Raw genomic sequence first — 23,651 nt, 5'->3', positions numbered from 1 at the left:
GCTATTATTAGTGTAGCCTACAGTTATTTTAGATATAGGCTATCATAACTATTATTCTATTCGAACCGCACTATAGTCTCATTGCATTAGGCTGCAAATATTGAATTCATATTTATATAACATGCACTTGCCATGCATTTTAGATGCACAAAATGGCTTGTTAGTTCGAGAGCTACGGTGTTGGCTTCACTTAAGAAGAAAAATAGGTCTTATGCCTAATAATTAATAATTCAATCTTTCGGTTTTTCAAATCATTTCTTGAATTTTGAAAGGATAAAATAAGGAAAAACACAAAGACTCCTCTCACGAAGTAGCAGTGTCTGCTTTAATGAAGCAAACCGCTTTACATGTATTTGATTAAAGCAGGCATATCTCGTTATAGCGAGCGGAAATAATCCGCCAACTGAAAATATTTGGAAATAGGGCACATATGTAGGCTAGTGTACCATCTTATCTCACATTATGCGTCATTTATTTATGTCATCCTGATCTGTGATATTTTGCACATTCATGCAGGACTTAATTACTGTAATCAATAAAATGGCTACGGTTAAATATCGGAAAATATTATGTTGCTAGGCTATTATTTGAGGAGTAGGCTATGTGTTGTGAATTCGGTTGTATATTGAAGGCTATGATCAACTGAAACAATGTAGCCCACGGGGTCAACAGCAGCGAAACGATTCGTGAGACGCTATGTGTAATCGGCTACCTGTTGAGTAGGTACATTCATCGTAGCGAGTTGCCTGGCAGTTGATTTGTGTCCATACTACCGTTTTGATTTCGTTGCAGATTTCCGGTGGTTGACAGACAGTACGTCGGACAAGAACAGGCAACGGAAATGCCCATCCACCAGTAATCCTATTGACTGGACTGGGACAGCCCGATCCAATGAGGTGTAACCGAGAGGGTGGACAGGACTTTGGTCAATTCTACAAAGCGTGAACTGCAACAATTAGAAGAATGTTGTGGGAAACAGACCGACCTCAGTGATCTCAGTGACTTGAGTTAAAACTCTTGAATTTTGCTTGTGCTGTTTAACAAAACAGGGCAACATTAAGTGTCTGGAAGACTTGTTTGCATTTCTGAATGATTTTATTCCAATGGAAATCGAACAGAACAATATATGGAAGATAACGCCGCGTCTGCAATTGCTTTTTAACAGATGAATATCTTATCAGTGAAGCTCCAACAGACCGGACAAACATGCAATATCTGCCGAAGTGTTGCTATTGAACAATTATCGAGCTGTTTGGTTTCTAAACATTTTTAACCGTACAGTTTTCTTTTTTTGATACATAAGAGGAAGAAACCAATGTCTACCGGCAGCAGCCCGTCTCCTCCGTCCTTACCAAGACTTTCCCCCCTCTCTCAGCATCCTGCTGCTCCGCCAACTCCTTCGCCGTCCCCCAGCCCACCGGCACCGCTGTATAGTCGACTGTCGAACGGGAGTGTGAGCGCTCCAAGCCCTACGAACTCCCGTGGGTCTTTCCACGGAGTCTCCTTCCTTCTTCAGATAGGCCTGACCAGGGAAACGGTGAACCTCGAGGCGAATGATCTGTCCCTTTCTGCCGTTAAAGACCTGGTCTGTTCAATAGTCGACCAAAAGGTAATTAGCCACTTTCTACATTGTTATTGTTCTGATGGTTTTTCTCAATTGTTTTGTGTTTCATGCTTGATATTTAGTGACACTTTATCCATCAGTTGTACATGAATGAAAATGTTATAAAAATATAAAATTATGTTTTAGAAGTGACCACATATCTTCATATACCTGAGAATTACGTAATATATAGGCTACTTCTAATTCTACTTGGGAGTTGCACATTTTAACTTGCCTTCCATCTAGAATTAATGCTGATAGATGAATGATCAGTGATATACTGTAAATTCTTTGGTTTTTATCTTTTATGTTTTGAAATGTTTGTGAAATTGTTGGAAGCAGAAAAAACAGGTTTCAGTTTAAAGAAGAAATACATTTTCACGACTAACGTGGCAGACAGTCCTTTTAAAATTTTTATACAGAATGGAAATAACAGTTTATAGTGTTACATCCTATTAAGTCTTAAAAATATAGGATGTCTGTTAAAGCTGCAAACTTCTTGGCTGAGGCCATGACATTGAATAATGGGTTGGCCTATGTTGTGACATTTTGACTAGCAAGCACAGACCACTCAGCGTTTATTTGTTTAGAACTGATAGAACTGAAAACGTTGACTTGATGGAAAATTTTTGTTTCTTTGTTGGAAAAAAAACGGGGTTGTTTTGATGTTAAAAGAAGAGAGTAAAGAAACAGTTGCAATTCGTTCCACAGCAGCGCTTTCAGTCGCAGATGGTTGTGGTTTTGCATCTCCGTGTTATCAGCCTCTTTGTTCCTTGTCATGAAGGTGGCACCTGCATTTTGAAAAAGTCAAATCAGTGGGGATCAACAGCAGTGGAGGGGTTTTTTATACTTAGACTTATTGGTCTTCTGCTGCTGTAGCCTATCCACTTAGAGATTTAATGCGTTGTGTCTTCAGAGATGCTCTTCTGCATACCACTGTTGTAATGTGTAATGTGTAATGTGTGGCTATTTGCGTTACTGTCACACTCCTGTCAGCTTTGACCAGTCTAGCCCTTCTCTTTCATTAACAAGGTGTTTTTGCCTACAGAACGGCTGCTCACTGGGTATTTGTAGTTTTTCACACCATTTTCTGCAAACGCGTGAAAATCCTAGGAGATCAGCAGTTTCTGAGAGTCTCAAACTGCCCTGTCTGGCATCAACAATCGTTCCACAGTCAAAGTCACTTAAATCACATTTCAGACATTTGGTCTGAAAACAGCTAAGCCTCTTGACCATGTATGCATGCTTTTATGCATTTACAGGTGCATCTCAAAAAATTTGAATATCGTGGAAAAGTTTTTTTCTGTCATTTAATTCAAAAAGTGAAACTTTCATATATCTTAGATTAATTACAAATAAAGTGAAATATTTCAAGTTTTCATCTTGATGTCTACGGCTTACAGATCACGAAAAAGCCAGTTTCTCAGAATTTTAGAATATTACATAAGACCAATCAAAAAAAGGACTTATAATACAGAAATGTCGACCTTCTGAAAAGTATGTTCATTTATGCACTTAATACTTGGTCGGGGCTCCTTTTGCACAAATTACTGCATCAATGCGGCGTGGCATGGAGGCAATCAGCCTGTGGCACTGCTGAGTTGTTATGGAAGCCAGGTTGCTTTAATAGCGGCCTTCAGCTTGTCTGTATTGTTGGGTCTGGTGTCTCATCTTCCTCTTGACTATACCTCTTGAGAATCTATGGGGTTCAGGTCAAGCACAGTATTACCCTGGTCAGCAAACCAGTTACTAGCAGTTTTGGCACTGTGGGCAGGTGCCAAGTCCTGCTGGAAAAGGAAATCAGCATCTCCATAAAGCTTGTCAGCAGACTGAAGCATAAAGTGCTCTAAAGTCTCCTGGTAGATGGCTGCATTGACTCTGCACTTGATAAAACACAGTGGACCAACACCAGCAGATGACATGGAAGCTCAAATCATCACTGACTGTGGAAACTTCACACTGGACTTCAAGCAACTTGGATTCTGTGCCTCTCCACTCTTCCTCCAGGGACCTTGATTTCCAAATGAAATGCCTGTACCCATTTCCTGTTCACGTCTGTGCGTGGTGGCTCTTGATGCTCTTACTCCAGCCTCAGTCCACTCCTTGTGAACCTCCCCCAAGTTCTTGAATTGGCTTTGCTTGACAATCCTCTCAAGGCTGTTGCTTGTGCACCTTTTCCTACCACAGTTTTCCCTTCCAGTCAACTTTCCATGAATATGCTTTGATACAGCACTCTGCGAACAGCCAGCCCTTTCAGCAATGACCTTCTGTGGCTTACCCTCCTTGTGGAGGGTGTCAATGAGTGTCTTCTGGACAACTGTCAAGTCAGCAGTCTTCCCCATGATTGCCCGACCAAGTATTGAGTGCATAAATGAACATACTTTTCAGAAGGTCGACATTTCTGCATTATAAATCCTTTTTTTGATTGGTCTTATGTAATATTCTAATATTTTGAGATCCTGGATTTTTGTGAGCTGTAAACCGTAATCATCAAGATTAAAACAAAAAAGGCTTGAAATATTTCAATTTATGTTTAATGACTCTAGAATAAATGAAAGTTTAATGTGAATTAAATTACGCAAAAAAAGAACTTCCACAATATTCAAATGTTTTGAGATGCACCTGTAGTTGCTGCCACATGATTGGCTGATGAAATATTTGCATTAACAAGCTGGTGTACAGGTCTACCTAATAAATGCTGACTGAGTGTATGTTCTCACTTTGAAGCGAATATATGCATTGTCGATAAGAGAATGTGGTCAGGCCAGTTTTGCCAGGCACTATGTGCAAGCCGTGGTGAAAGGTATGAGATTGCTCTGGGCCAGTTGTGCGAAGAGCTTTTGGTTCTTCTTCTTTTTCTTCTTTTTCTTCTTTTCCTTCTTCTTCTGCAGCTTGCTCAATCACATAATGAATACCTTCATTCAATATAGACTATTTAGAACAGGTATAAGAAATGAAAGGATATTTGTGAGTGTAATAATAATAATAATAATAATAATAGTAATCCCCCTTATACAAGCAACCAAATTCTGTTTAACTGTGTTTCACTTGGACCAACTCAGTTACCCCCTTTAAAATAATTTATTTGGGAAGAATCACATGAAACCAATTATTCCTTATGTTTGACCCCCTTGATTTGCTGTGTCTGAATAGCAAACGATTGCCATGAAAGTTTGAATTGGAACATACAAGATATTAGTCTTGGCTGCTTATAAGCATCCCCAGGAACAGTAGTGTCGCACACTCTATGGTTGGTTGAGAGAGAGAGAGAGAGAGGTCCCCTAAAGTAATGACATTACATTCGTTTTGCCAGTAGAATGACAAAAGGGCAATAATAAGCAAAGTGGTCTCTGGCCTTGAACAGTGGTGTTCTGTTCTGTTCTCGTTTCAAGCGTAATTGCTTATGAGTTCTGTTCACGATGCACCATTGCAATACCAGGCATGTGCAAATGGGAGGCCTGGAGAGTTGCACATTGGAAACCCTTTTTGCTTTGATGACCAAGTGCCCCTCTTAGGCAGTTATTTTTTTATTTTTAATCTGAGGATCACTGTCAGTGATTAATGTGCCCTTTATTTATAAAACAATGTACAGTAGTTGAAAGAATGAATGAAACCATTAGGTATACTGCACTTTCTATAGACATGTTTGGAGACATGCTTTCCTTTGGCTGTATAGAGTACGGACATATTGACTGATAAGAAAGTAATGTCAATCAATTCAGATTCAAGTAAGTAAAAATATTATTATTATTATCCTTTTTCTGTGTTTGTACTACACTGAGTGAGTGTGCTGAAATTAATGGACAAACATACAATTAACTGAATTGACTTAGTCTCTCCATGATATTTAGCACTAAAGTTTTATCCAATGCATTTTTTTATTGCTTTGAATGTAATACCAAACAGCTGCACACTGTATTGAAGTGCCCTCGAAGAAAAGGTAGAAAAGCAGAGAGGGAGATAAAGGAGGTAAAGGAGGCAGCTTGTGGCAGTGGCACTTAAAGCTATTGGATTCAGCCATGTAGCACCAGGTGCAATCTTTTTGGTTTGTGGTATGTATTCTAATATGCCAGTGTCCCCAAAATGTCCCCAAAATAAATCTGGTTTGTTAAAAAGGTAGGTTGCTAAAACCATGTCCCCTCATACATCTACTGTAGGCTCTTTAGAATTGAACCAGGTTTTTATGCCTTCACAAATGTGACAACTAAAACAGTTCCTTTTTTTTTATCAGTGCCTGGTTGTATTGCACCAGTGCAGTTGCATACAGTTACACAAAGCTTTGAACCCCTGCCCGTGAATAGTCTGTCCCTGCATTTATCTCTTGTTTTAACACCCAGCTCCAATCATTATTTTCAGTGCTGAATCTTGTACTATAACCAGAGGTTATGGTCTGATGAGATTAAATTTGAGCGTTTTGGCCAGGCACCATTATAGACATAAAGTTGGGTTTGTGCATATGGACTGCCCTCTTCAGTTTAGACCACAGATTCCATTTTGGTCTCATCTGACTATAGCACTCTCTTCCAGTCATAATTTCAGTGAAGTTTGGCAAACTCCAGATGCTTGGTTTTGTTTATTATACACAGTAAGGGCTTTCTTTGTGCAACCTTTCCAAAGAGTTTGCTGGTATGGAGGTGGCATTTTATGGTTCTTTTTGAGACTTGGTGACGCCAAGATGCAACCAGTCTCTGCAATTCCTAAACTGTGATCCTTGGGTTTCTTTTTAACCTCCATTATCATATTCCTTAACGTCTGTGGGGACAATTATTAGGATTGGCAATAATTTTAACACCTATTGTTTTCAGAAGAAAATGATTACTTAATGAATAACATTGACACATGAGAGTAAATGTATGTTAAAAGTAAAAGTATATAGTTTTCACATATGTCTGAGCATAACATATTGATTATTATCTGTACTGTTTATTATTTTTCTTCACTTTTATCAAGGCTGCCAATTATTCTGGAGCTGACTGTATTTTATGAAGTCTTTTGTGCTCATCTTTATCAAGGGTGTCAATTATTTTAGAGGCCACAGTGTTTGTGCAGGGTGCTCTCCTATTTTCAATGTATTTATTCTGTATTGTTGCACTACTGGAGAATTGGTGAAGGAAAATTAAGCGTTGGGCACCTCTTGCTTGTAAAGAACATCTGAATTTCTTTGTGCCCTGTTCAAAGCCTGTTTATTCTGCACCTGATGTCCACCATTGTATTGTGATGCTGAACATCTTCCTTTGTTAATCACAATGGTCTCCCCTTGAACTAGAATAAATTAATGTATTTTGACAGATACCACAAAGCTACAGCATTTGAATAACTGAGTGCTTTTCCTGTTTGTGTGTGAGTGTGAGAGAGTCTGTTTGCGGAGGGTATATGCTGTGTATTCATTGTCTTTGAATGACACCGTTAGAGTAGGCACCCTCTCATTAGGGTGGATAACCGTGGCAACAAGAGCTAGGCTAGTCTTGAGGAGTCAATGTTTCCGTTCAGGTAGGATGGGGGGGCCGTCCCTAAGATTCCCGAGGAGATTTGGGGGGGAGGTCCCCGCCTCTTCAGGCCGTCTCTCCCACCCACCTCCCGCTTCCGCTCCCACAAAGCTGAAAGTGTCCTCATCATGCGCAGGCTGTTCTACGAAACCACTTGAACATCCACGCTCTGATTGTTCACCTGAATGACAAGAGATTTCTTCTACAAAGAGATTAGCTATGTATGTATTCCATTTCCAGGTAAAACGTAATGTGGCAGTATTGCAGGCAAGGATTTTGCTTGCAGATTGAAAGATGAAAATGGCTTTTTTAGTCAGCTTTCAGCTTATTCGCCTTTACAATGAGTCAACTGCAATGCTCTGAGGTTCGTAAGTATTTGGACACAATATAAAGGGATGTAAGTCCTACAATTCCTTTCATTTGAGGGTATTGACTACATCCGTATGGACTGAATCGTGTGGGAATTACAGCCCTTTAAATCGTGTCACTGTCCATATACTTACGGACCTCACTGTAGCTATACAATCTGATGACGAACAAACAGGGCACTCATATATTTTTGCGTGAAGAGGATTGCTTGGTGATCGAGTGTCAGAAAGGCAGTGACTCCCATTAGAGCTCGCTGATAAATGGCTCCACGCGCTACACACATTCAATGTATTTTTAATCACTTGCGCCATTATCTGGGAGCAGGTAATGAGATGGCGGAAACGCGCGAGGCTTAAAGGTAGTGGCTTTCGCTACTGATTAAAAAAACACATTCTCATGTAGTCAGGCCTGACCGGTAATTGCGTCCAGCAGTAATAGGTGAGAATGTCCTGGAGGATGTGGTCCGTGGTGTGTGAAGGAGGAAGGAAGAGTGCCTTGTCGTGTAATGGAAGAGTGCCTTGTCGTGTAATGCATGACCCAGTCCTGAATGAAAGTCCGGTGTCTGTGCAACTTCCACACCGTCTTTGATGTTGTATCACACACTCATTTTGTTAATGATGAATCCATTCAAGTTAGTATTTGCGATTGTAATAATTTGCTTGTTTTACTATATCGTAGCTTTAGTTTGCACTGATAAAAGTAGGTGAAATGAGCAGAAATGTAAAGTGAAGTGGAATAGAAGGGTGAATATTTGGGTAGTCCACACCCTGTAGAAACGCAAGAAGATGAGATGAAATGGAAAATTAATTAAAATGGCAGATTTTGAGAGAACTGAGACCTAAGTTTTCCAGTCCGATGATTTCCGGCCCTCAAAGATCTGTGGTGTTGAGCAGACAACCAGTCAGAATAGACAAAGCAGTCCCCCTGTACGGCTACAAGGCAACTCAATTTTACTGTTCTGTGAAATGAAGTTATAGTATTAGTCACTTACATATCCTTTTTTGTTGATGCACCCTCAAGCCTAGCCTATTAATCTTTAAAGCTGTCAGTTCCTTGACCCCTGACAGTGTAAAGTTTCAGGAAGCTAAAGTTAAGCGGCAGTGAATAATGCAACATGTTTTGTTTGCCCTTAAAGTGCTACGGTGATACTTGGCATTTGCAGCAGTGTGACCCAACTGTGCTCTCAGGCATAGGCCGAGGTAATTGGTGTGGTGGTTCAGGTTAGGAAGAGACCGGATGGTGGGTTCAAATCCCAGATCTCATGCTGCTCTTGTGCTTGTGTGCACTTGTTTACTTTTTTTCTCTATATATATATTATTATATTATTATATTTATCTAAATTCCAAACAATATACTTTATATGTCAATTGGTTTTCATTTACCACTGCTAGAATCCATTACTGATTGTTTACAGTAACAACTGAACCATAGAAATGAATGGTGCTTGATGAATAAATTATACATAAACTACAGACAAACTGTCCAAGCTAAGATGCAAGATTAACTAAGGCAAATTAAGAATCTTTCGAGAAATAATTTTTCAATTTAAGCTTCATAGCTTTGTACAGCCAAATTGTTGCATTTGGTTTTACTGTGGGCTAAAAGGGAAATGTGTCTGGTGCAGCCTGTGTATCCTTATCCTTGTTTGACTGCTGATTATTCCTCTCTTCTGAAACAGGTGGTATCTGTAGCTTTTAACTAAAGGAATGCAGATTGCTCTGGCCTTCTGGTGTATATGTAGAGCTTTAAAGATTATTTTCTAATTACTGTCTGACCAAATGTACCTTGCCCTAATAAATCGGATGTCCCAGTAAACTATTAAACCATTTAGCCTTTGGTGCGGTTAAACTGTTGTGCAAGTTAATCGAGTAAGAGATACAAGGGATGGAGGTTGCATGTAGGCTATCTTCTCAGTGAGAATTAATAAATTATATATAAACTCTAACCACTATTTAGTTGTGACTCATGACGACTGAAATTACATCGTGCTAGTTTAGATTATCACCTTCTCAAGCTACTGTAGCTCAGTTGTCAATGACCAGGCCTATAATGTTAGACTTACCAGCTTCCTGTTCCCCAATTTTCCTGAATGCTATGCCTGACCAACATTTTCATCTGAAATTTATCTTGGAGGGAGACTTTGTCCCCTTAAGTGACAAGTGCAGAACCTGCAAAAGCCTTATAAGAATTTGAATTATGTTTTTCATGTCGAGAATTTGAAAAATGTTGAAAAACAATCCAATGCGTTTTCTTAGGCTCAAAGTCTGATATTATCTCCTTTGTAGGATGGCAGTGTTTTCCTGTTTTCACGTTACGAATTTGGTGTTCTGGCTCTCAATGGAAAAGGCAAACGAAGGATAACTTTTTTACAGACAATTCCCCATTGTCTTCTGTGTGTCAAAAAACATTTTCTCCTCATATCTGCACCAAGATTAAAGACAAAGTCTGAATTTGTAGCATTGGGGGAAGGAGGATTTAGCCTTTCAGATTGTATTACAGGAGAAATTCAGGCAAGGTTTTGCGATTTAGTAATTTAGGTTTAAATTATCTCTCCTGAATTGACCCTCTCATTTTGTTGAAAATGGAAGGGCAATAAATGAATGGTGAGCTGTAACACAGTCTGCTTGCGGTTGTTTGTTCCAGAAGCATTCAGTACGTGGCATGGAAGCTCCCTGCCGCCCTCGCGTTTGCCGTAAGTTACATCTGGACCGAACATCTGGACTATGGAAGTGGTGTGTGGCATGGTTCCCCGTCCATCACATTCAAAGAAGCGTCTACCTTCACACACTGCTTCCCCTGACAGAAAAGTCTGACTCCATTGTCAGTTATTTGACTATAAGGGCCTTGCTCTTTTTTGCCAGATATTCCTGCTCTCTTGCTGGAAACTCTGCTTGTCAGTTTCTCTGTTTGTCCTGAGAAAGAGCCTGAGAAGCTCTGGAGCGGAATAGACAGGCAAAGCATTTGTGTCGATAACTCCAATTATGACGTATGGTTGAAACCTGCGTTGTTCTTTTTTTGGTCTCAGAGAAGTGCCTTGGGGGTGTTGCGCATTCTGTATCTTTACAAATTGGTCCGTGCTCTTGAAAGCATTTCTGCGTGTTATAGGGCTGTTTTTGTGAAAGGAGATAGGAGAGTACAGGCACTGAAGTGGTCAGGTTATCTGTGTGATTTGGTGTAATCTTGGCAGGAAGACCACAAGAATGTCATTCAGTCATCTGCAGCACGATGTTTGTCAGATGAATCTCATTCACCACGTTGGTATTCACACTATTAGTCCCGTATGTACGACATACATAAAAGTATACACTCACTGAGCACTTTATTAGGTAGACCTGTACACCAGCGTGTTAATGCAAATGTAAAAATACAAATACAAAATGCATATAAATGCATACAAGCATGCAGACATGGTCAAGAGGTTCAGATGTTTTTCAGACCAAATGTCGGAATGGGGAATAAATGTGATCTAAGTCAAAGCAATGGCTGGTTATCATTTGTTTCTAACTAGTCATTGCTAACCCACAGAACTGAAATGCAACTGTGGATACACTTATCAATGTTAAATATAAAGATAAATGCTTTAAAAAAAAAGTTAAATACCAGTTTTAAAATTCTTTATAATGGATGCAGAAACCTTAAAATGTCTAGAGAAAATATTAATATTTTATTTTCAAAGTCCATATTGTGTAAAACCCCTTGCAGCTTTTATAAAATGGGACAAAGGCAAAGTTCTTTCTGACTGAATAGCTGTACTCTGTAGCACTCGTAGAGCTGGCCTGTGGACTCTTTATTGGACAATGGAGAGTCATAATCACATTCCTGTGGAATGTGTTAAGCTTTTAGTGCTTGGATTCCAAGATGAATGTTTGGTTGCGTAACATTTCCAGACCTGGATAATGGATAAAAGATTTGGTGGGAGGGCTTGGAAGACATCTGAAATCCCCCTCTTATTCAGAAAATGTAATGCAAACCTTGTGTTGTGCTGGACATTAGAGTTGTAGGAGAAGTATCCCCCGTTAAATTGGTTAACTGTTTGCGACTGTTGGTTTGCAATACAAAATGACAGTGACAAATATTGACTGATGTTTGTAACAAAATAAATTTACTTACAAACTAAATTTCAGAAAAATGATTCAAAATATTACATATTTGAGTAATTTTACCACACGGTCATAACTAGTTTCGAAAATAGAACAGTGACGATTTCACTGTGTATTCTATGATATTTATGTGAAGGCCTGTTCATGCATATTTTGATATCCAAACACAGGGAAATAATACCTGAGAATTTCAGGTTCTTTGCTCACTGTTTAATTTAATGTACATTGTGTCCATTTCCTGTGACCTTTATCATTTCTGATCACAATGAAATAAGAAATGTTTGCCATGACCAATATTACATTTTGCACAGAAAAGCAAAAGCGAAATCTAAAGTGCACCGGTTGTTTCTCAATGTGAAAATGACTTTTTTTCACAGTTCCCTTCTTCAAAGAGGACTTCCTATTATTCAGCGCCCTGTCCTCCAGTATTTGTGGAATGGAGGAAAATTAGGTTTGTTTCTACATTGTTCAGGCCTGCCGGAGCTGGGTGTAACGTTTGCATTGTGTGGGCTGTGCAAAGGGCAGAGGCCAAGCGTGAAAAACTCATCTTCTCCTGCGGTTACTGCCCGTTGGTGGGGGGCATGGGGTTGAGGAATACACCCAGGCTTCCCATTGCAAAAAAAGGATTTTGAAACATTTAGCTGTTTTTTAATCTCGAAAGAAAAGTATTAATATGTGATTGAATGTCTAAGGGGGCATGTGGAGGACTTAGATACAAACAGTTGTGCAAGTTCTGCAATCACTAAATTTAACTTGGGGGAAGGGGGGGGGGGGGGGGTACCAACTATTGCCTTAACTTGTAAGTACTAGTCAAGGAGTAATCTATTGATTGAATCAATGAAGGGAGCCTTTGTTGGTGAGAATATATAGAAGATATTTCCACTTCAGTGAATCACGTCCCGAAAATGATGGAAGCTACAAATGTAAAATTCCGGACTAAGTAACGGAACATTGACCTGATGGCACAATAAAGCATCAAATTAGGAAATAACAGCTGTGTGTGTGTCTTTACCGTAAAAACGGAACTGCAAATGAAAACCTGTGTGGGTCACGCCAGAGTGTGTGTGATTTCACATGGAATGACCCCCCTCCCCCTCCCCCGCATTCCACTCTGGTTAAAGATTTTCAGCCGGGGCACTGAACCCAGACCTCCGTCTCCTCTCCCTCTGGTTCCACAGGGCACAGCACTTTTCTCTGACGCTACATTACACTACAAGGGCGCTGCTCTTCTGAAACGGACATTTTCCACATTTTTCTGGAGAGCCTAAAGAAATGTTTGAATGAACCAAGGTTTTTGGGATGAGTCTTTAGGTTTCTACCCTTTATTACAATGTAGTGAAGGATGGCACACTAGATATTAACAAAGGTATTTACAAAGACAAAGACAGAAAATTTACCCAGTAAATTATGATAACTTGTTATGAGTACATGTTTAAACATCAAATACTGCTCAGATGGCTAACGCAGTAATGAATCACGAAATTATTTTACAATATTGTAAAATTCAGCACTCAGTTCTTATGCTGCACATGAACTAATAAATAGCCTACACATTTAGCTTGTTGAAATGAGGACCAGGCTAGATTGCATGCTCTGGTGCTCAAACCAATGTTGGGCAACAACATTCCTAGAATGTTAGAATCCAACAGATTTGAAGGTTTCCTTTTGATTAGCATCTGATTCATGCCTGAAGTACGCAAATTTGATTAAGTGCTGACTCAGTGAGGGGGAAGAGTGGTGGACCATGTTGGCCTTGTGGCTTACAGCTGCCTGTTGCTGATACATGAGCTTTGTCAGGCAGCAAGCTGAATGAAAAATGAACCTGCTAAATGCTGACCAAGTGTTAATGGTTGACTTATGCGTACAAACTGGGCCACAGTCTTGAAGGTAAAGATGCTAAAGGTTTGAGGCAAAAAAACATTGTTTCCTTCCTATACCTTTCAGCGAGCTTGTAGAGTATGGATGCCTGTAGAGTGCAGAAAACATATTTTCATACGTGACCTCGTGACAGTTGCAAAGCAAAAACATTCGCTCTATCGTGACTCTGTTTGGGCTCGCAGATACCAACAAATTAACGACCGATTTACTAAGACTGTTACTAATTATGCAGTTGAATAAATAGGACGCCTGCATTTGCAAGTTTGCGGTAGGAAACACCCATAAAACATCAGAAATATGGCAAGCTTGCACGTGCAGATTACAAAGTGCTGAGAAATAGGTATGGAGTTACCACAAGAAAAAGAACACTTACATTTACATATCAGGAAATGTACTGTAGGTACAGTAGGTAGCCTAAAGCTCAACGGGGCTTAACGGCTTCACACTGTATTACAGCCTAGGATTACAATGGCAACAGACAGGACTTTGGAGTGACATTGCATACAAAATACATTATTATAATAGGCTTATAATGAAAAGTACAGTGGGCTAGAGGATGTGAAGAAAAGATAGCATAAAATACAGAAAAAAAGGTGATCCAACTAAGGAAATGGTATTACCTTCAATAGTACTATAGTTAGAAAAATCCCAGCAAAATGAGAGAGTTGTCGGGGTGTGGAAAGAATAGACATGAATAAACGTGTACCATGTAGCTGAAGGTACTGTTGTCCCTCTATATTTCTGATGAATCGCTTTATACAGAATGCACAAGGACTGCCCTGTTCATATCCTATAGACAAATAGCACTTTGTTTATATCGCTGTGATCTTAAAGCATGCGATTTAGTCGGGACACATGCAACCTCAGTCAGTAGCTTGTCAGACTGGTGTAGCCCTGAGATGTTTGATATCTGTCCTGTATGTGGTGAGGTCATCAGGATGAGGCAATAGGAAATGCAGACCGTTGAGTGTGTTTCCAGACTGGCATAAAGGTCTCCCAGCTAATGCTCTCAAATTTGAGCCAGGTTGGCCATAATGTGACAATAGGCTTGTTGAAGGTTTGATATGTATATGTCCTCACTTTGTGTTCAGAATTATATGTAGATTTGGTGTGTTTTAATTCTTTGTTGAAAGCGACACAGAGTAAAAGGCAGCTGTTTTGGAATGTGTTATTTTTATTTATTTATTAAGAATGTACAATTCAGCACTAAAATCATGATTCAATAAAACTGAAAATAAAAATGCCTGAGAATATGCCTCATTTACACTTTCAGTTTATTTAAGCATTCAACATTATGAAAGTGCAATATTTGGGATTTGGTAATGAAAATGACCAACATTCAATATGCACTGCATATTTGAATCAGGACAGTAACCAGTTTGTAGTAGAAATGGTATATAATGACATACTATTATACTAGTATGTGCACTGTGACCTGTCAGTGGTATATAGTGTGTGCACTGTGACCTGTCAGTGGGATACAGTATGTGTACTGTGACCTGTCAGTGTTATACAGTATGTGCACTGTGACCTGTCAGTGGTATACAGTGTGTGCACTGTGACCTGTCAGTGGTATACAGTATGTGTACTGTGACCTGTCAGTGGTATACAGTATGTGTACTGTGACCTGTCAGTGTTATACAGTATGTGCACTGTGACCTGTCAGTGGTATACAGCGTGTGCACTGTAACCTGCCAGTGGTATACAGTATGTGTACTGTGACCTGTCGGTGTTATACAGTGTGTGCACTGTGACCTTTCAGTGGTATACAGTGTGTGCACTGTGACCTGTCAGTGGGATACAGTATGTGCACTGTGACATGTCAGTGGTATACAGTATGTGCACTGTGACCTGTCAGTGGAATACAGTATGTGCACTGTACATTATGTGCACAATAAGCAGTGCATGCACTGCAACCTGTTAATGCAATATTTAGTGGGTTCACTTCAACCTGTCAGTGGAATAGGCACGAGGTGTGAAAGCTCCATCCGGAGAATCCTTTTAACCGTACTACCCAGGTCAATCTTGTGACTTAATCTCCAGCATGACTTGAGGCGTGAGGAATGGCAGTAAACACGGCCATGTCCACTTCCTGTTTGGTGTCGCCCGAGTCCTCTTGCACAGAGCAGGCTTGGAAGGTTTTCCAGGACAAGAGTTCACAAGTCCTTTTCCACAAGAAACACTTCCTTTACCCAGAGGTCTTCATGTTGACCTCTCGAGTCTTTCTGGGTTTGCAGTCAAATGGAAAAGGACATACTGTTAAAACAAAGCACGAGTGGAGTCATTGCATCAAAGCTTCCATTAGGGTTCACTGTGTACAGTGCACGCCTACAGTATTGCTTAACACTATGAAGTTTCGCTTGAAATGGGCTGCAATTATGTTTTTAAGTGAAGATTAATTGGATATTTTTCTCCTTAGGTAAAATCTCAGGTTTTATTGTGTATTGTGGGCTAATAAATGAAGATATTGTAAATGCCTCATGCTCTTACCCTTGCTCTCTTTCTGTCAAGGGATGATTAAGCTTGTAGAGAAGGGAGATTTTCAGCTCTTTGGCACATGCATTGGAAAAAAATGGTAAACATGTCCTCGAAAGGCATTTTTATGGCCCTTTACCTGACTTGTAGCCCCAGGGGTGTTTGTTCTTCTGCACCTCCCCAGATTGAATACAGCTGGGATGGTTGTACCTGCAGATGTCTCCTAACCAGGCAGTTTGCACTCTGTTTGAGATGAATACTAAGCTAGCGTCAATCTCTTCTCTCCATTGCTGCTGTCCCCTTTAAGGCTTTGATAGTCGATGTCAATGGCATTGGTGACGTACTAGTTTTTTTTAACGGCAGTTAGACGTTTAGAACTTTGACATGTTCAATTTTTCATATTAGTCAGACATTTAATAGCCCTGACTACCGCCTCATTTGTCGGTACCGCTAAATAGCTGCGGTGCACTTTTTTTTCATATTTGATAGGCGGCTGCAAATGGGTTTAATGAGACTTATTTTATTGTGTTCGGCATTTGAATGTGAACAGCGTGGATGACGCACACATGTTTTAAAAATATATGTTATTTGAATAGCCGTTCAGTCCAAGGATTTATCGCGGTGAGGGGAAGCGGGGGAGAAAAAGGGCTGGATAGTGCTTAGTAACTGTGGCCTTGGCTTTATCATTCTCCTGCAGTTTCACGTCAGGGATAATTGTCAACTTGTTAAATGTTTCTATGGTAACCGAGGCCCGCTGACAGGTACTGTGCTCAGAGAACCTGAGGGAGAGGGAGAGTGAGAGTGAGAGGGGGAGAGAGGGAGAGAGAGAGAGAGAAAAGCACAGGAAACACCCAACCCAGCTTCCCACCCACCCTTCCCAAACCTGGACAGGTCCTGTGGAGCAGGAGGACTGTATATTTTACCCTTAGGATCATCTCTGTTCAGGAGAGCGAGTGAGAGCACTGTCATGTACTTTCACTCAAAGACATTTCCTGGCGAACCGTGTTTATTCCAGGAAAAGTGTAAGTAAAGAAAGAAACCACTTCACTAGCTGTGAAATTACAGGTTATAAATCATTTTATGATGCTTGCTGAGTTTCATAACAGCAGAACTAGGTTGCTATAGGAGTTTATGAATTGGCATATGATTTGTTCTTGTTTCATATTATATTTTCACATCTTTCTGTGGTTTTGAAATGCAATAAATTAACCCCTTTTTTCTCATCCAGACGTTTTAGGAGACCAGAGTGGCAATTTGCTACATTCAAAGTCGCATGTGATCAAGGGCTTGCTAGCAAGCTGATCTGTGCTATCACACATTTTCCCTGCAATTTAATTTCATCCAAATGGACGATACACTCAGGAAAAATGGTTCCAAAAGGAACCCTTTTCATTCTACAGAAGAACCCTATCTAGTTAAAGGGTCCTTTGTCAGGAAAAACCTATGATAGTGCGTTTTGTAAAGAACTCAAAAGGGTTCCTCTTTGGAGACGTGCCAAAGAAACCTTCTTTTTACATGACATGTTATTTAGCTGACGCTTTTATCCAAAATGACTTACAGTTGATTAGACTAAGCAGGAGAGGTCAAGGGCCTTGCTCAAGGGCCCGACAGCTGTGCGGAGCTTATAGCGGCTACAACAGGGATCGAACCACCGATAAAGTGTTGCTTAACCGCTAGGCTACAGGCGGTCTACATGTTGCCTTGTAGCCTAATGTAGGATCGAATAAGGGGCAGCAAGCTTTAGAATGGAAAAAATGAATACAGTGCTTTGAGAGCATTGGTTTTTTTGGCTTGCTTAGTGCTCAGTGTCTGCTTTGCTATCTGGAGCGTCAGGATATTTTCCAAGTGGGCCAGACCATGCAGCCCTTTTTTTCCCGGCAGCTTGTACAAAGAGAGTGTGGCCTGGTGCGGCAGGATAATCCCGCAGTAACCAAATGGACGATTATATAAATCCCTGTTATTACTGGCTGAAGCGGTCCACTTGGATTGGAGTGATTACATTAAAATGTCCACTGCAGAAATGATTATTCCTAAGTAATTGCAATTTTGCAAATGGAGCCACCTTTGAACGTTTAGTTTGTTGCTAATTCTGGTAACGGGGCATGTTTAGGCGCTGTTGGATGCTGATGCCTAGGTGAAGATGTGTGGGGTTGTCCCTCATGGCACTGTATGAGGGACAGGTCAGCAATGCAGGCAGCAAAATTCAGAAAGATTGTTTTGATTTTAACTGGGTCAGTAGTCACAGCACTTTTTTGGCAGACGGAGCAGATCTGGGTCAAACACGTAATTGCTTTGGATTCAGGTACTTTTCTATGCTTTACTGAGCTTGTCTGGAACCTATGAAATGCTATCAAAAAGTGCTAACCCCACCTTCTGATCCTCAATTGCACCAGGCAAGATAAATTGAACACAGAAAAGTATTTGACTCCAAAACAAAAACGTATTTGACCCAGGACTGAGATGGTGACAAACCGGCCCTTGCTTCCGATGAGGGCGAATGTTGTCTATGACACACCGGAGCTCATGCCAGCTCTGGCTGGTCTTTGCTTTCGGCTGGAAATTTACCCAGCGCCTCCAGAAACTGTGAATCAGTCGGTGTGCCCTGTAGGTGGGCGTGAATAACTCTTCTTGGCAGGGTACGGCTACGCTACAATGCGGAAAGTAGCCTATGCCTTTTGGGTAAACCGCTTCACCGTGCTTCCTGGATGAGACGTTTTTCTGGGAACTGTTCCCGTCACGAGCACTGTTTAGTAACTGCAAATTCCCGCCATGCCAAACACTAGCAGTCTTCTCCTGGGCCTGCCAGCTCACACTGCAGTATACCATTTCAAGTGAGCGTGTTGCTAAATTGCCGCAACAGGCGACGTGTACACCACTGGTAAATGCTGCATTGCAAGTTGCTGTTTTCTCCCAGAAGACCTTGTTGCAGGCGTTTTGGGCGCCCCCATCTTCTTCTGCAGCGTCATGTCCTCTGGAACGGCAAGCGGGACGCACCTGTTTGAGCTCTGCTTCGGAATCCGGACCTGGCAGCGCCAAACCCCCGCGTGAAATATTACGGAATAGGCTACGGCCTTCAGGAAACGCATCACTTAAACATTTATCCCCCAATGGGGGAGATGAAGGAAGCGGCAGAAACAGGATCTGTTTTACATTAGGCAGATCGCATGCTGGCTGAAATACTGGAGTGCAGATCGACCTTATTATGACATTAATTTTCCGTGTTTCACTAGCAAAGATACCAGTGTCCGTAGCCTCCGAAAACGGATCATGATGGTGGGCCCTGCTGTAAAATCCAGCTAAGACCAACTTACAAGCTTGAAAATTGAGATGATTAAGCTAGTCATAAGCTGGTCTAGCTGGGTATGAGCTGGTCAACCACCTAGTGCTGGTAGCTTGTCTGTTTTAACACATTGCTTGAGCTGGTCAAACCATGTAAATCTGGGAGCTGGTCTGAACTGGTCAACCTGCTAAACTGTGTCAAGCTGGGAGCTGGTCTGAACTGGTCAACTAGCTAAACCATGTTGAGCCAAAACCTAGCTTGAGCTGTTTTTTTCAGCGGGGCAGTTAATGTCATTACCTTAGGGCATATCCCTACTGTATTCACCGCTGCAGGTTTATATGATGGAAACCATATGCAATCCTATTGTTCGTACTCTGCAGGATTCATGCTCGATGGTTATGAAATGCTTTTTTTTTTCACGAGTGTTTTCTCCGCTCTGTTCGTCCTTCCTGTCTGGGCGATCAGCAGATCTGATAACCAGGTGGCAAGGAAGTGAGCGAGTCTCTCTACACCCAGTGAGAAATCCAACTTCTTAAGTCTTCCTGCAAATACTTTAATTAATTAACACGGTTAATGTTTGTCGCTAATGTGGAAGTCACCTGCGCTTTGCTTTGGTGCTTGTGTTATTCTTTGTTTTCCTATAGTATAGGCCAGTATTGAGCATTTGCTTAGGATTGTGCTCTTACGCCATTGAAACCACAAGCAGCACTTCTGCTGTTAAAGCAGAAAATAAATATAATGAGATAAAATGTTGTTGTTGTGATTCCTGCATGAATCAGAACATGAAATTAGTTCTCTCTCCACATGGCATAAAAAAGTAAGGAGGGTTGGAGGGGCGACAGAAGAGTTATCTGTGTGAGGAAACGGTGTTGGGTTTCTCTCCAGAGCTGGGGGTCTCTTGGTCCGGAACTTTCCTCATTCATCTCCCCTGATGCAAAACAGGGATGGCCCTGAGGCTAGCTCACGTGCGCGGATCATTTCCTGCCGTCATCGACCTGAGAGCTATAGGCGGAGGAAGGGGTGTAGTCGCTACAGAGTTCAGAGTGGGGAAGGAGCCAGAGCTCCACACTATTGTATAATGTAGAAGTCTGTGTAATACTATAGAGCTGGAGCAGAAAGTAGCACACTGCCTGTATGTCACTGTATGTCACTGTAAAGCAGAAATGGGAGTAGTCTCCTTTATGCACTAAAAGTACACTCGGTGAGCAATTTATCAGGTATTTATTTATTTTTTAGGCTTAGCCTATCCATTTAGTGGTTTGACAAATTGTGTGTTCAGAGATGCTCTTCTGCATACCACTGTTGTAATCCATGGTTATTTGCGTTACTGTCGCCTTCCTGTCAGCTTTGACCAGTCTGGCCCTTTTCCTCTGAGCTCATTAACACGGTTTTACCCACAGAACTGCTGCTGCAGAACTGCTTTTTCGCCTGCAAATACAGATTCTATTGTGCCATGTCTTGACCGTATCTGCATGCTTTTATGCATTTATTTGCTGCCATGTGATTGGCTGATTAAATATTTGCATTAACAAGCTGGTGTACAGATCTACCTAGTGGTCTGAGTGTATATTTAACCATATATGAGATTCATCATTGAACATACATTTTTTTGGGACATAAGAAGGCTCTTCTGGCACTATTTTCAACATTGGCAAATAAATATAAATGATATCAGTATAAAACATTTTGAAAAATAAGAAGACTGATGCTTGAAATGTCAATATATTGTGTACTGAGAATAGGTTGAATTAGAATAATATATAAAAATGTATTGCACAATATACCAATTTTTACCACTTTGCTCTCAGTCTATGGTATATATCTGAATATGGTATATTATGAAATATACTATATGTTCAAATCTATTAGACCTATTTATCGTCTTACAATTCTATTACATTGTATGGCAATATATTCAATTCTGTAAGAGCTCTCTAGAGCTGTATTACAGAATTGAGCAAAGGAGGAATGGTAGAAGAACACTGCGTGTGTGAAGTATCTGTACAGTGCTGTATATCAAGAGTGTGAGACTTAATGTATAGCCCAAAGAACCTATGTAAACTAAGGGTTGTATGTCAAATTAAAATGGCCGCCCTATCATCATATGCACTGCATTATTGTTGCCTCCAACACATTTGTAACTTCAGAATGGAAAAACACATACCGAATGTGTTATCTCCACCAGCTTGAGCCTCTGTCAGCATATTCTTCAGCTGTCTGGCACACCGGCGGAAGTGGCAGCAGTATTTACATTATATTTAGGAAAGTCAACCAGGACAGGAAATGGTGTGGCTGCCCACCTTCGCAGAGAGGAAAGGGGAGCCCCACTTCTACAGCCAGCTACAGCACCACCACCCCACCCCCCCGGCTCACACACGCACAGTGCTTCCTCAGAGCACTTGGCCCCTCTCCCCCCTGTCCTCACTCCGTCATCTGAGAGGAATGCGGGCCTCAGCCGACCACCCGTGCCCAAGGATACAGGTCACATGGAAACCGAGCGAGCGGCTCGCGCCGGCTGCCTAATGGCTGGCCGAACCGTCGGGCCGTTATTGGTGTGCCCTCCCGTTGACGGACAGCTGGCCGCACCTCTGCCCAGAACAGCGCCGGACTGGACTGGCACCAGACTGGGCTGTAACACCGAAAAGAGCAAAAGTTGGACCTGTAGATTGGTATGCACAAGTATGGCCGCACCTTATCAAATTGAATTATTTCTTGTATCTTTAAGTTCACACAGAACACAACCTCTACAGGGTACAAGCATAAACATGACCTACTTCTACAAATTTGATTGGACAATGACTATTTGCTGAATTCAACAGTAAAAAAACAAAAAATGGAACTATAAATGTGGCTTGTGCAAGAGTTTAGGCACCCTTCCAGTGACTCCATTAATACTTCTTTTTAAAAGGTCTCAAAACATGATTGAATCATTAGGCCTTCAATTAAGCCAGATGAGGTCAATTCCAGAGCCTAATAAATACTCTGACCCTTCTAACCTCTCAGGGTGTTGTGCTTACTCTCATCCATGAGCTCTTCTAAGCAACTGACTGAGGACAAGGCTTCCAGCTTTGAATTTTGACTGTCAGAAGCATAATTCAGAAATGGAAATTAAGGGGAACTGCTAAAGTCAAAACAAAATATGGAAGACTGAGAAAAATCTCTTGTAGAACTTCTCATAGGCTGGTTAGGTATGCATAACAAAAACCCACATATCACTGCAAAGGACCTGCAGACCTGCAGGTTTAGTGACACCAAAGTTGTGGTGAACCAGTGCTCAGCAGCATTGCTTACATAGAAATTATCTGGATGGAAGAGTTGTCAGAAGGAAACCTTTCCTGCTATCGCAGCACAAATGTCAACATCTGAAATATGTAGCACAACGCTTAGATAAGCCAGGGACTTTTGTAGTGCTGTGAACTGAGGAAAGTATAACTATTTCACCGCAACCATCAAAACACATTGTTAACAGATTAAAACAGGGTAAACATCTGAATAGAAGAACACCTTGCCAACCGTTATGCAGGGGGTGGATCTATTATGCTTTGTGATTGTGTGGCAGCCTGTAGCACAGGAAATATTGTGCAGGTGGGAGCAAGAATGGATTCAGCTAAATATGATTCAACCAGTCATAGAAACTGAGTCAATGAAGACATTTATCCAAATCATACTTCAAAATCAACTGTGAACTACGTAAAGGAAAAAGATTTGGGGTGGCTTTCACAGTCCCCAGACTTGAATATTATTGAATCTGTGGGGATATTTCAAATAAACAGTGCATGCAAGGAGTCCTAAGAATATTTCTGAATTAGAAAGCTTCTATAACAAAGAGTGGGGAAAGAAAGACTGTTAGCTGGCTACAGGAAATGTTTGTAACCAGCTGCGATTTCTGTCAATGGAGGTATTACTAAGTACTGACTGAAATAGTTACTGAAATATGTCATGTTTAAGTTCCCTGCAGAGGTTGTGAACAAAACAGGCAATTTTGCATATCACCATAAGTAAGCTGGGTGGGAAGTCAAAGGTATTAAACAGCTTTGAAATGAATTTCATTCAAATAAATAGTTGCTGAGAAAGGGACATGTCAGGTGAAAAGCTCATTCCGTGAATTTGGGGATTTTTTTAAATTGTGAGCACTGAATCCATAAAGCATGAGTGTCATGGTTCAAGTGACTTTGAAAATAAACATGACAAACCAGTGATGATGGAGAGAACCCTTTTCACAATTATAAATGAGTTTCCATAGTTAATCAGGCTAATGTGTGCGTTATTTATGCAATATCGGCTTGTTGGGAAGGCGTGTTCCACAAACAGCGATGCAGATTTGTTCAATCTGCAGGAACCACTGAGATGTCACCCCTGCTGAAAAAAACACCTCAAGCTAGGTTTTGAAATAACTGGTAGCTGGTTGACCAGGTAGACCAGCTCTATACTCAACATGGTTTGACCAGCTCAAGCTATGT

The 23,651-nt window shown here is 41.0% G+C and overlaps 1 protein-coding gene across 2 annotated transcripts in view; it reads left to right on the top strand.

Annotated features, from left to right (window-relative positions):
* The window catches only part of LOC133129118 (serine/threonine-protein kinase D3-like), a 62,263-nt gene that overhangs the window by 585 nt on the left and 38,027 nt on the right, over window positions 1-23,651 (top strand). For both annotated transcript variants that reach the window (XR_009708799.1, XM_061242963.1), the window contains exon 2: window positions 793-1,609. Coding sequence is in view for 1 of the 2 variants with exons in the window: in XM_061242963.1 (XP_061098947.1) it covers window positions 1,316-1,609 (294 nt within the window). In the remaining variant the exon portion in view is untranslated. The remainder of the gene's footprint in view (window positions 1-792; window positions 1,610-23,651) is intronic.

Source organism: Conger conger, chromosome 5 (genome assembly GCF_963514075.1).
Source record: "Conger conger chromosome 5, fConCon1.1, whole genome shotgun sequence".
In the NCBI taxonomy this organism is placed as follows: Eukaryota; Metazoa; Chordata; class Actinopteri; order Anguilliformes; family Congridae; genus Conger; species Conger conger.
The sequence above is the reverse complement of the archived record's forward strand: the minus strand, read 5'-3'. Positions and strand labels throughout refer to the sequence as shown.